The sequence below is a fragment of the Coregonus lavaretus genome, assembly GCF_964263955.1.
Source record: "Coregonus lavaretus genome assembly, contig: HAP1_SCAFFOLD_436, whole genome shotgun sequence".
Taxonomy (NCBI): Eukaryota; Metazoa; Chordata; class Actinopteri; order Salmoniformes; family Salmonidae; genus Coregonus; species Coregonus lavaretus.
In genome coordinates this window covers 175,392-187,891 of record NW_028161380.1, presented here as the reverse complement: position 1 = coordinate 187,891, position 12,500 = coordinate 175,392, and the positions used below count along the sequence as shown (strand labels likewise).

At 47.7% G+C, this 12,500-nt stretch overlaps 1 protein-coding gene across 1 annotated transcript in view; it reads right to left on the bottom strand.

Moving 5' to 3' along the window:
* The window catches only part of ak5 (adenylate kinase 5), a 155,522-nt gene that overhangs the window by 735 nt on the left and 142,287 nt on the right, over nucleotides 1-12,500 (bottom strand). The window contains 4 exon segments of the mRNA XM_084195324.1: nucleotides 6,998-7,207; nucleotides 9,621-9,737; nucleotides 11,850-11,869; nucleotides 11,872-12,012. Of these exon segments, the coding sequence (XP_084051450.1) occupies nucleotides 6,998-7,207; nucleotides 9,621-9,737; nucleotides 11,850-11,869; nucleotides 11,872-12,012 (488 nt within the window).

The window sequence follows — 12,500 nt, the reverse complement described above, 5'->3', positions numbered from 1 at the left end:
GTGGGGCAATAGGGCTTGAAATGATTGAAATCCTTTCTAAATATAGTAACAATCAAAATATAAATGACTTACTATAAGATTTCATATTTCTTATAACTGTAAAATAAATATGATCATACTTAGTGACCGTACAATATTGGCGCTATTTCATATTAACTGGTAACAGAGAATTTTCTCCTAAACGTCCACTGAGTGATTTCGTCCATCTATTAAATAATTTAGTTTTTTTTTTTTTCATGTTGAGAGCTCTGTATCCGGCTAAGGATGACTGTGTCTCACTCTCCGTGGCCGATGTGAGCAAAACGTTTAAACACGTTAACAATCACAAGGCCGCCGGGTATACCAGGGCGTGTTCTCAAAGCATACACAGACCAGCTGGCAAGTTTCTTCACAGATATATTCAATCTATCCTAGTCTGTAATCCCAACATGTTTCAAACTGACCACTATTGTCCCTGTTCCCAAGAGCTCCGAGGTAACCTGCCTAAAAGACTATCACCCTGTAGCACTCACAACTGTAATTATGAAGTGCTTTGAAAGGCTGGTCATGACACACATCAACGCCGTCATCCCAGACACCCTGGACCCAATCCAATTCACATACCCACAAGAGATCTACAGATGAAGCAATCTCAATTGCACTTCACACTTCCACCTGGACAAGAGGGGAATACTGTTGATTGACTACAGTTCAGCATTCTACACTATAGTCCCCTTCAAGCTCATCACTAAGCTAGGGACTCTGGGTCTGAACCTCTCCCTCTGCAACTGGATCCTGGACTTCCTGACGGGCCGGGCCCAGGTGGTGAGGGTAGGCAACAACACATCCCCACACGCTGACCCTCAACACGGGGGGCCCTCAGGGGTGTGTCCTTAATCCCCTCCTGTACTCCCTGTTCACCCACGACTGCGTGGCCATGCACCACTCCAAAACCATCATCAAGTTTGCTGACGTCACAATGGTGGTAGGCCTGATCACCGACTGCAATGAGACAGCCTATAGGGAGGAGGTCAGAGACAACAACCTCTCCCTCAACGTGAGCAAGACCAAGGAGCTGATCGGACCAACAGGCTCAGAGACAGCTTCTACCCCCAAGCCATAAGACTGCTAAGTAGCCAGACTGCTAAATAGTCAATTAATGCTACCCAAACTATCTGCACTGACTCTATCTTGCATTGACCCTAAGCACACTCACTAGACTATACAGTGCATTCGGAAAGTATTCAGACCCCTTGACTTTTTCCACATTTTGTTACGTTACAGCCTTATTCTAAAATTGATAAAATAAAATCCTCATCAATCTACACACAATACCCCATAATGACAGAGCAAAAACAGGTTTTTTAGAAAATAAAAAACGGAAATATGACATTTACATAAGTCTTCAGACCCTTTACTCAGTACTTTGTTGAAGCACCTTTGGCAGCGATTACAGCCTCGAGTCTTCTTGGGTATGACGCTACAAGCTTGGCACACCTGTATTTGGGGAGTTTCTCCCATTCTTCTCTGCAGATCCTCTCAAGCTCTGTCAGGTTGGATGGGGAGCGTTGCTGCACAGCTATTTTCAGGTCTCTCCAGAGATGTTCGATTGGGTTCAAGTCCGGGCTCTGGCTGGGCCACTCAAGGACATTCAGAGACTTGTCCCGAAGCCACTCCTGCGTTGTCTTGGCTGTGTGCTTAGGGTCGTTGTCCTGTTGGAAGGTGAACCTTCGCCCCAGTCTGAGGTCCTGAGCGCTCTGGAGCAGGTTTTCATCAAGGATCTCTCTGTACTTTGCTCCGTTCATCTTTCCCTCAATCCTAACTAGTCTCCCAGTCCCTGCCGTTGAAAAACATCCCCACAGCATGATGCTGCCACCACCATGCTTCACTGTAGGGATGGTGCCAGGTTTCCTCCAGACGTGACGCTTGGCATTTAGGTCAAAGAGTTCAATCTTGGTTTCATCAAACCAGAGAATCTTGTTTCTCATGGTCTGAGAGTCCTTTAGGTGCCTTTTGGCAAACTCCAAGTGGACTGTCATGTGCCTTTTACTGAGGAGTGGCTTCCATCTGGCCACTCTACCATAAAGGCCTGATTGGTGGAGTGCTGCAGAGATGGTTGTCCTTCTGGAAGGTTCTCCCATCTCCACAGAGGAACTCTAGAGCTCTGTCAGAGTGACCATCGGGTTCTTGGTCACCTCCCTGACCAAGGCCCTTCTCCCCCGATTGCTCAGTTTGGCCGGGCGGCCAGCTCTAGGAAGAGTCTTGGTGGTTCCAAACTTCACTGATGGAGGCCACTGTGGTCTTGGGGACCTTCAATGCTGCAGAAATGTTTTGGTACCCTTCCCCAGATCTGTGCCACAGGTGGACTCCAATCAAGTGGTAGAAACATCTCAAGGATGATCAATGAAAACAGGAAGCACCTGAGCTCAATTTCGACTCTCATAGCAAAGGGTCTGAATACTTACTTAAATCTTTATCTGTATTTTTTTGTTTTGTTGCTAATTATTTAATTTTTTTTAACTGTTTTTGCTTTGTCATTATCCGGTATTGTGTGTAGATTGCTGAGGATTTTAAAAAAAACTAACATTTTTTAATAAGGCTGTAACGTAACAAAATGTTGAAAAAGTCAAGGGGTCTGAATACTTTCTGAATGCACTGTATGTACTGTCCCAAAACATTCACTACATACGCACATACACACATATACAGTGCCTTGCCAAAGTATTCATCCCCCTTGGTGTTTTTCCTATTTTGTTGCATTACAACCTGTAATTTAAATAGATTTTTATTTGGATTTCATATAATGGATACACAAAATAGTCCAAATTGGTGAAGTGAAATTAAAAAAATAACTTGTTTAACAAAATTCTAAAAAATAAATAACGGAGAAGTGGTGCGTGCATATGTATTCACCCCCTTTGCTATGAAGCCCCTAAATAAGATCTGGTGCAACCAATTACCTTCAGAAGTCACATAATTAGTTAAATAAAGTCCACCTGTGTGCAATCTAAGTGTCACATGATCTCAGTATATATACACCTGTTCTGAAAGGCCCCAGAGTCTGCAACACCACTAAGCAAGGGGCACCACCAAGCAAGCGGCACCATGAAGACCAAGGAGCTCTCCAAACAGGTCAGGGACAAAGTTGTGGAGAAGTACAGATCAGGGTTGGGTTATAAAAAAATATCCGAAACTTTGAACATCCCACGGAGCACCATTAAATCCATTATTTAAAAAATGGAAAGAATATGGCACCACAACAAACCTGCCAAGAGAGGGCCGCCCACCAAAACTCACGGACCAGGCAAGGAGGGCATTAATCAGAGAGGCAACAAAGAGACCATTGATAATCCTGAAGGAGCTGCAAAGCTCCCCAGCGGAGATTGGAGTATCTATCCATAGGACCACTTTAAGCCATACACTCCACAGACCTGGGCTTTACAGAAGAGTGGCCAGAAAAAAAGCCATTGCTTAAAGAAAAAATATGCCAAAAGGCATGTGGGACACTCCCCAAACATATGGAAGAAGGTACTCTGGTCAGATGAAACAAAAATTGAGCTTTTTGGCCATCAAGGAAAAAGCTATGTCGGGTGCAAAACCAACACCTCTCATCACCCCGAGAACATCATACCCACAGTGAAGCATGGTGGTGGTAGCATCATGCTGTGGGGATGTTTTTCATCGGCAGGGACTGGGAAACTGGTCAGAATTGAAGAAATTATGGATGACGCTAAATACAGGGAAATTCTTGAGGAAATCCTGTTTCAGTCTTCCAGAGATTTGAGACTGGGACGGAGGTTCACCTTCCAGCAGGACAATGACCCTAAGCATACTGCTAAAGCAACACTCGAGTGGTTTAAGGGGAAACATTTAAATGTCTTGGAATGGCCAAGTCAAAGCCCAGACCTCAATCCAATTGAGAATCTGTGGTATGACTTAAAGATTGCTGTACACCAGCGGAACCCATCCAACTTGAAGGAGCTGGAGAAGTTTTGCCTTGAAGAATGGGCAAAAATCCCAGTGGCTAGATGTGCCAAGCTTATAGAGACATACCCCAAGAGACTTGCAGCTGTAATTGCTTCAAAAGGTGCCTCTACAAAGTATAGACTTTGGGGGGGTGAATAGTTATGCACGCTCAAGTTTTCTGTTTTTTTGTCTTATTTCATGTTTGTTTCACAAGAAAAAATATTTTGCATCTTCAAAGTGGTAGGCATGTTGTGTAAATCAAATGATACAAACCCCCAAAAAATCTATTTTAATTCCAGGTTGTAAGGCAACAAAATAGGAAAAATGCCAGGGGGGGTGAATACTTTCACAAGCCACTGTAACACACACCCGCATACCGACACAACAAATACACCTACAGTGCCTTCAGAAAGTATTCACACCCCTTGACTTCTTCCACATTTTGTTGTGTTACAGCCTGAATTTAAAATTAACTAATTTGCCAGAAAGGAAGGAAACCACTCAAGGATTTCACCATGAGGCCAATGTTGACTTAAAACAGTTACAGAGATTTTAATGGCTGTGATAGGAGAAAACTGAGGATGGATCAACAACATCGTAGTTACTCCACAATACTAACCTAAAGAACACAAATATTCCAAAAACATGCATCATGTTTGCAACAAGTCACTAAAGTAATACTGCAAAAAATGTGGCAAAGCAATTAAAATATATATATATTTTTAGTTGTACTTTCACCCCTTTTTCGTGATATCCAATTGGTAGTTACAATCTTGTCCCGTCGCTGCAACTCCCCTACAGACTCGGGAGAGGCGAATGACGAAAGCCATGCGTCCTCCAAAACACGACCCTGCCAAGCCATATTGCTTCTTGACACACTAATCGCTTAACCCAGACGCCAGCCGCACCACTGTGTCGGAGGAAACACCGTCCAGCTGGCGACCGAAGCTTGGAGGCGCCAGGCCCGCCACAAGGAGTGGCAAGAGCGCGATGGGACAAGGAAATCCCAGCCGGCCAAACCCTCCCTTGTGCACCGCCTCATTGGTCTCCTGGTCACGGCCGGCTGTTTTGAGTGTTGATGTGTACGGTTTGAGTGTTGATGTGTACGGTTTGAGTGTTGATGTGTACGTTTTGAGTGTTGATGTGTACGGGTTGGGTGTTGATGTGTACGGGTTGGGTGTTGATGTGTACGGTTTGAGTGTTGATGTGTACGGTTTGCGATAATACCTCCTTTCTCCTGAAGTGTACATTTATTAGTAGTAGGTCCCTCTCTCACCAGGGCTAGAGGGAGTTCCACCAGGGCTAGAGGGAGTTCCACCAGGGCTAGAGGGAGTTCCACCAGGGCTAGAGGGAGTTCCACCAGGGCTAGAGGGAGTTTCACCAGGGCTAGAGGGAGTCTCACCAGGGCTAGAGGGAGTTCCACCAGGGCTAGAGGGAGTCTCACCAGGGCTAGAGGGAGTTCCACCAGGGCTAGAGGGAGTTCCACCAGGGCTAGAGGGAGTTCCACCAGGGCTAGAGGGAGTTCCACCAGGGCTAGAGGGAGTTCCACCAGGGCTAGAGGGAGTTTCACCAGGGCTAGAGGGAGTTCCACCAGGGCTAGAGGGAGTTCCACCAGGGCTAGAGGGAGTTCCACCAGGGCTAGAGGGAGTTCCACCAGGGCTAGAGGGAGTTCCACCAGGGCTAGAGGGAGTTCCACCAGGGCTAGAGGGAGTTTCACCAGGGCTAGAGGGAGTTCCACCAGGGCTAGAGGGAGTTCCACCAGGGCTAGAGGGAGTTCCACCAGGGCTAGAGGGAGTTCCACCAGGGCTAGAGGGAGTTCCACCAGGGCTAGAGGGAGTTTCACCAGGGCTAGAGGGAGTTCCACCAGGGCTAGAGGGAGTCTCACCAGGGCTAGAGGGAGTTCCACCAGGGCTAGAGGGAGTTCCACCAGGGCTAGAGGGAGTTCCACCAGGGCTAGAGGGAGTTTCACCAGGGCTAGAGGGAGTTTCACCAGGGCTAGAGGGAGTTCCACCAGGGCTAGAGGGAGTTCCACCAGGGCTAGAGGGAGTCTCACCAGGGCTAGAGGGAGTTCCACCAGGGCTAGAGGGAGTCTCACCAGGGCTAGAGGGAGTCTCACCAGGGCTAGAGGGAGTTCCACCAGGGCTAGAGGGAGTCTCACCAGGGCTAGAGGGAGTTCCACCAGGGCTAGAGGGAGTTCCACCAGGGCTAGAGGGAGTCTCACCAGGGCTAGAGGGAGTTCCACCAGGGCTAGAGGGAGTCTCACCAGGGCTAGAGGGAGTCTCACCAGGGCTAGAGGGAGTTCCACCAGGGCTAGAGGGAGTCTCACCAGGGCTAGAGGGAGTCTCACCAGGGCTAGAGGGAGTTTCACCAGGGCTAGAGGGAGTTCCACCAGGGCTAGAGGGAGTTCCACCAGGGCTAGAGGGAGTTCCACCAGGGCTAGAGGGAGTTCCACCAGGGCTAGAGGGAGTTCCACCAGGGCTAGAGGGAGTCTCACCAGGGCTAGAGGGAGTTCCACCAGGGCTAGAGGGAGTTCCACCAGGGCTAGAGGGAGTTCCACCAGGGCTAGAGGGAGTTCCACCAGGGCTAGAGGGAGTTCCACCAGGGCTAGAGGGAGTTTCACCAGGGCTAGAGGGAGTTTCACCAGGGCTAGAGGGAGTTTCACCAGGGCTAGAGGGAGTTCCACCAGGGCTAGAGGGAGTTCCACCAGGGCTAGAGGGAGTTTCACCAGGGCTAGAGGGAGTTCCACCAGGGCTAGAGGGAGTTTCACCAGGGCTAGAGGGAGTCTCACCAGGGCTAGAGGGAGTTCCACCAGGGCTAGAGGGAGTTTCACCAGGGCTAGAGGGAGTTTCACCAGGGCTAGAGGGAGTTCCACCAGGGCTAGAGGGAGTTCCACCAGGGCTAGAGGGAGTTTCACCAGGGCTAGAGGGAGTTTCACCAGGGCTAGAGGGAGTCTCACCATGTTTCTTATACCACTTATTTTCTTTGAAGGGAAGTGAACAAGTATACACTTTCGGATGAAGGGTAGAGAATCGGACCTTAGCACCTGACTCACCTTGTGCAGGAGCCTCCTGGTTTCGTAGTGTGATGTCACAGGTTGGCAGTTGCTGGTGAATCCCTCTACCCTCCTGCTGGTGTCTCTTGCTCTCTCCGGGAGGCAGCCTGTGGTTTGGGTGGCGGAGCGGGACAGGCCACGACACTGCAGCCTGGAGAACATAGTGTCAGGGGAACAGTCCAACAGCACCACAGCGCTGGGTTCCCCTATCTGAGACACACACACACACACACACACACACACACACACACACACACACACACACACACACACACACAGGGAACAGCTGTCAGTACAGTGAGCTCCAAAAGCATTGGGACAGTGACACATTATTTGTTGTTTTGGCTCCGTACTCCATCATTTTGGAACGATACAATGATTGATACTATGAGGTTAAAGACTGTCAGCCGTTTAGAAATTACAGTGCTTTTTGTACATAATCCCCCCCATTTTAGGAGACCGAAAGTATTGGGACAAATTCTACACTAATATGTGTATTAAAGTAGTCAAAAGTTTAGTATTTGGTCCCATATTCCTAGCAAGCAATGACTACATTAAGCTTGTGACTCAACAAACTTGTTGGACGCATTTGCTGTTTGTTTTTGGTTGTGTTTCAGATTATTTTGTGCCCGATAGAAATGAATGATAAATAATGTATTGTGTCATTTTGGAGTCACTTTTATTGTAAACAAGAATATAATATATTCTACCATGATTACAGATAGTAATTTAAATAATTATATTAAATAATTATAATAATAATTCCTGAATGAATCGTGAACAATGATGAATGAGAACGTTACAGATATTTATGCCTCTGTAACATTATTATTTTATAAAGTCTGTTATGACCAAGTTTACTTTTTAAAAGAATGTCTTCGATGGGGTAATTGGTATTATCGAGAATAAATATACAAACTTTGAGAGCCGTGCCATTTCTGAAGAGGTTTATTCTACCTTTTTAAGATTTATGGGAAGATAGATCCATTTAATTAGGTCTGCTTTCATATTGTTGAGTGACGGGATAAAGTTATCTATATATATGTTGTTTGTTGTCACTTATTAAGCATCCTAAGTATTTGATAATTTTGTGGGTAACTTAAAGGATTGCTGTACATCATGAGTTATTGTTTAAAAAATTCCTATTGCCATTATTATTGTTTAACAAGGGGGGAATTGAGTTTTCAATATTGGTCAGGCGTATCAGGAGATCATCTACAAATAAGTTTAGTTTATAATCATGTTTATCAATACTGATACCTGTTACGTTTGTGTCCTGTCTAATTCTTTCTGCAAGCGGTTCAATTGCCAGTGCAAACAGGAGGGGGGAGAAAGGACATCCCTGTCTTGTGCCCCTTTCTAAAGCAATTTCATCAGATAATGGATTATTTGTGTATATTTTTGCTTTAGGGCATTTTATATAATGTTTTTTATTACATTTATTATCTCAGCTGGAAAGTTGAAAGCTTCCAATGTTTTGAATAGAAAAGGCCATTAATTCAAGACGGTTGAAAGCCTTTTAGGCATCAACAGCCATTATTGATAAATCTATGTCTTGTTTTTATCTGAAACATGTTCTTGTATTTGTTTGTAAGTGTCTATTTTTAATAAACACTGTTTGATTGATATGTATCAAGTCTGGTAAGATTTTTGCCGTTCTATTGCTAATGAGATTTGTTATTATTTTATTGTCTCGCTTAATATTAATGAAAGTCACGTTCGCAATCATATCGTGTGAAACAATGCACGTGAACACTGTCCATTATGAACCAGTCTGTGGGTGATTTAATGACACTTGTTTCTACTATTATGAGAAAAACGTGGATTATATTAATTATGTGGAATGACATGTATACCTTTGACGTGAATTTGCCCTATTCACTTCCTTTCGTTTTTTCAGCCCGGTACCAGGTTACCTTCAGACAGGTTCCGTGACATTGGTGAGGGTCATAGAGCAAAAGGGAGAACTGCATCATGTTTGGGAGAGTCTCATCTTGCCATAGAGGGGTCATATTAATGTGTATCCCAAACCGTTCGGATGCTACAGACATATTCGTGAGAAGACCAATTTTCAGGATGTCTCCTGGTCTGACAAACAGCTCTGTAGCTCTGCCATGTTTCAACGCAGATGCGGAACGCTGACCAAAAAACATATCTCTAGCTTAAACAGACGGATTATGATTTATTGTATTTATTATGTTAATTCGACTGACGCGTGAGCATGGGGGGGCCTCAAGCGGAGAAATTCTCTCTCCTCCACTTTCCTCTCTCTCTCTCTCTCTCTCTCCCTCCCCCTCTCTCTCTATCCCTCACTCTCTCGCTCTCTCCCTCTCTCTCTCTCTCTCTTTCCCTCCACCTCTCTCTCTCTCCCTCCCCCCCCCTCTCTCTCTCTCTCTGTCTCTCTTTCTCTCTCTCTCCCTCTCCCCCCCCCTCTCTCTCTCTTTCTCTCTCTCTCTCTGTCTCTCTCTCTCTCTGTCTCTCTTTCTCTCTCTCTCTCTCCCCCCCTCCCCCCCCCCTCTCTCTCTCTTTCTCTCTCTCTTTCTCTCTCTCTTTCTCTCTCTCTCTCTCTCTCCCTCCCACCCATCCTTGTCTCCTGTCTCTTCCCTCCATTCTCTCTCTGTACCTTAGCTTCATACTCCAGAGCTTGTCGTAGGTCTCGGGGGAAGTTGGTTACGAGTACGCCCCTCCCGTGCCGCAGAGATAAGGTCACACACTCACATAGCAGCTCCAGCAGCGTGTCCTGGGAACACACACACACACACACACACACACACACAGACACACACATCAAAAGTCAGATGGCTGATATTGAAAGTAGTTCACATAGAATAATCAGGTAGGTAGTTGCCCTTTACAGCTGTGTTGCTAGGCAACTATACTGTACCATTTGATCAAGTCAACATCTTATAATTTCTCATCCAGCACCATGATAATACAGCCGTTTGTGGCAGAGCTAAAGCTGAGCTAGAGTTGAGCATGACATAACTGTAGTTTGTACTGTGTGTGTGAGAGACCGAGACCCCGGGGTGTTAGTTACTGTTTGTCATGGTAGAGTATCCCTAACCCTGGAGTAATGCACTGCTTGTGACCCTGCACACACACACACACACACACACACACAGACACACCACAGACACACACACAGACACACAGGGAACAGCTGTCAGTACAGTGAGCTCCAAAAGCATTGGGACAGTGACACATTATTTGTTGTTTTGGCTCCGTACTCCATCATTTTGGAACGATACAATGACTGAGGCACATTATGAGACACAGACAGAGACAGAGACACAGAAAGGTTCTGTATTTTCCCCCCAGGGGCCTAGGGTCAGTGATGCTAAAGGTTCTGTCTCTTCCCCCCAGGGGCCAAGGGTCAGTGATGCTAAAGGTTCTGTCTCTTCCCCCCAGGGGCCTAGGGTCAGTGATGCTAAAGGTTCTGTCTCTTCCCCCCAGGGGCCTAGGGTCAGTGATGCTAAAGGTTCTGTCTCTTCCCCCCAGGGGCCTAGGGTAGTGATGCTAAAGGTTCTGTCTCTTCCCCCCCAGGGCCTAGGGTCAGTGATGCTAAAGGATCTGTCTCTTCCCCCCAGGGGCCTAGGGTCAGTGATGCTAAAGGATCTGTCTCTTCCCCCCCAGGGGCCTAGGGTCAGTGATGCTAAAGGTTCTGTCTCTTCCCCCCCAGGGGCCTAGGGTCAGTGATGCTAAAGGATCTGTCTCTTCCCCCCAGGGGCCTAGGGTCAGTGATGCTAAAGGTTCTGTATTTACCCCCAGGGGCCTAGGGTCAGTGATGCTAAAGGTTTTGTCTCTTCCCCCCAGGGGCCTAGGGTCAGTGATGCTAAAGGTTCTGTATTTTCCCCCCAGGGGCCTAGGGTCAGTGATGCTAAAGGTTCTGTCTCGTCCCCCCCAGGGGCCTAGGGTCAGTGATGAGAGAAGCAGCAGCACTATCTTACATGAACTGATCTCTGTCTTTCTGTCTGTTTGTCTGAGACACAAGGTTGGTTTTTGGACATGGCTGCAGGATCTGGAGAGTTGGTTTTTGGACATGGCTGCAGGATCTGGAGAGTTGGTTTTTGGACATGGCTGCAGGATCTGGAGAGTTGGTTTTTGGACATGGCTGCAGGATCTGGAGAGTTGGTTTTTGGACATGGCTGCAGGATCTGAAGAGTTGGTTTTTGGACATGGCTGCAGGATCTGGGAGTTGGTTTTTGGACATGGCTGCAGGATCTGGAGAGTTGGTTTTTGGACATGGCTGCAGGATCTGGAGAGTTGGTTTTTGGACATGGCTGCAGGATCTGGAGAGTTGGTTTTTGGACATGGCTGCAGGATCTGGAGAGTTGGTTTTGGACATGGCTGCAGGATCTGGAGAGTTGGTTTTTGGACATGGCTGCAGGATCTGAAGAGTTGGTTTTTGGACATGGCTGCAGGATCTGGAGAGTTGGTTTTTGGACATGGCTGCAGGATCTGGAGAGTTGGTTTTTGGACATGGCTGCAGGATCTGGAGAGTTGGTTTTTGGACATGGCTGCAGGATCTGGAGAGTTGGTAGTATTTTTTTATTTCTTTTTTTCAGGAGTTTTTTTTGGCTGTGTGTGTTTTGTACTACTATATCTGTGAGGACCTTCAAACACACGACGCACACACCTTGGAGTGAGGTGTGTCTGTCTGTCTGTCCTCTGTGTGTCTGTCTGTCCTCTCTGTCTGTGTGTCTGTCTGTCCTCTGTATGTCTGTCTGTCCTCTGTCTGTCTGTCTGTCCCTGTCTGTCTGTCTGTCCTCTCTGTCTGTGTGTCTGTCTGTCTGTCTGTCCTCTGTCTGTCTGTCTGTCTGTCTCTGTCTGTCTGTCTGTGTCTGTGTGTTACCTCAGGTAGCGTCTCCCCCTCTCCAGCAGGTCTCGTAGGTAACGTCCTCTCTCACTGTGAGACTGTAGTTCAGAACACAGGATGTCACCAGGAGACAGACGACGCAGTCCAAACCTCTCCTCCATCCTCTCACACTGCACAGCCTTCCCTGAGCCCGGCCCACCTGGAAGACAGAGGAGGTAAGGGTGAGGGGGGAGAGGGGGGGTAGGGAGAGAGAGATAGAGAGGGAGAGGGGGGGTAGGGAGAGAGAGGGGGGAGAGGGAGAGGGGGGGTAGGGAGAGAGAGGGGGGGAGAGGGAGAGGGGGTAGGGAGAGAGAGATAGAGGGAGAGAGGGGAGAAATGGGGGAGGGAGAGAGAGGGGAGGGAGAGTGGGGGTAGGATGGAGAGAGAGAGGGAGGAGAGAGGGGAGGGAGAGAGAGGGGGAAGGAGGGGGGGGTAGGGAGAGAGAGATAGAGGGAGAGAGGGAGAAAGGGGGTAGGGAGAGAGGGGGGAGAGGGAGAGGGGGGTAGGGCGAGAGAGAGAGGGAGAGAGAGAGGGGAGAAGGGGGGTAGGGAGAGAGAGGGAGGGGAGAGGAAGGGGGGGGTAGGGAGATAGAGGGAGAGGGTGGAGAAAGGGGGGGTAGGGAGAGAGGGGGGAGAGGGAGAGTGGGGG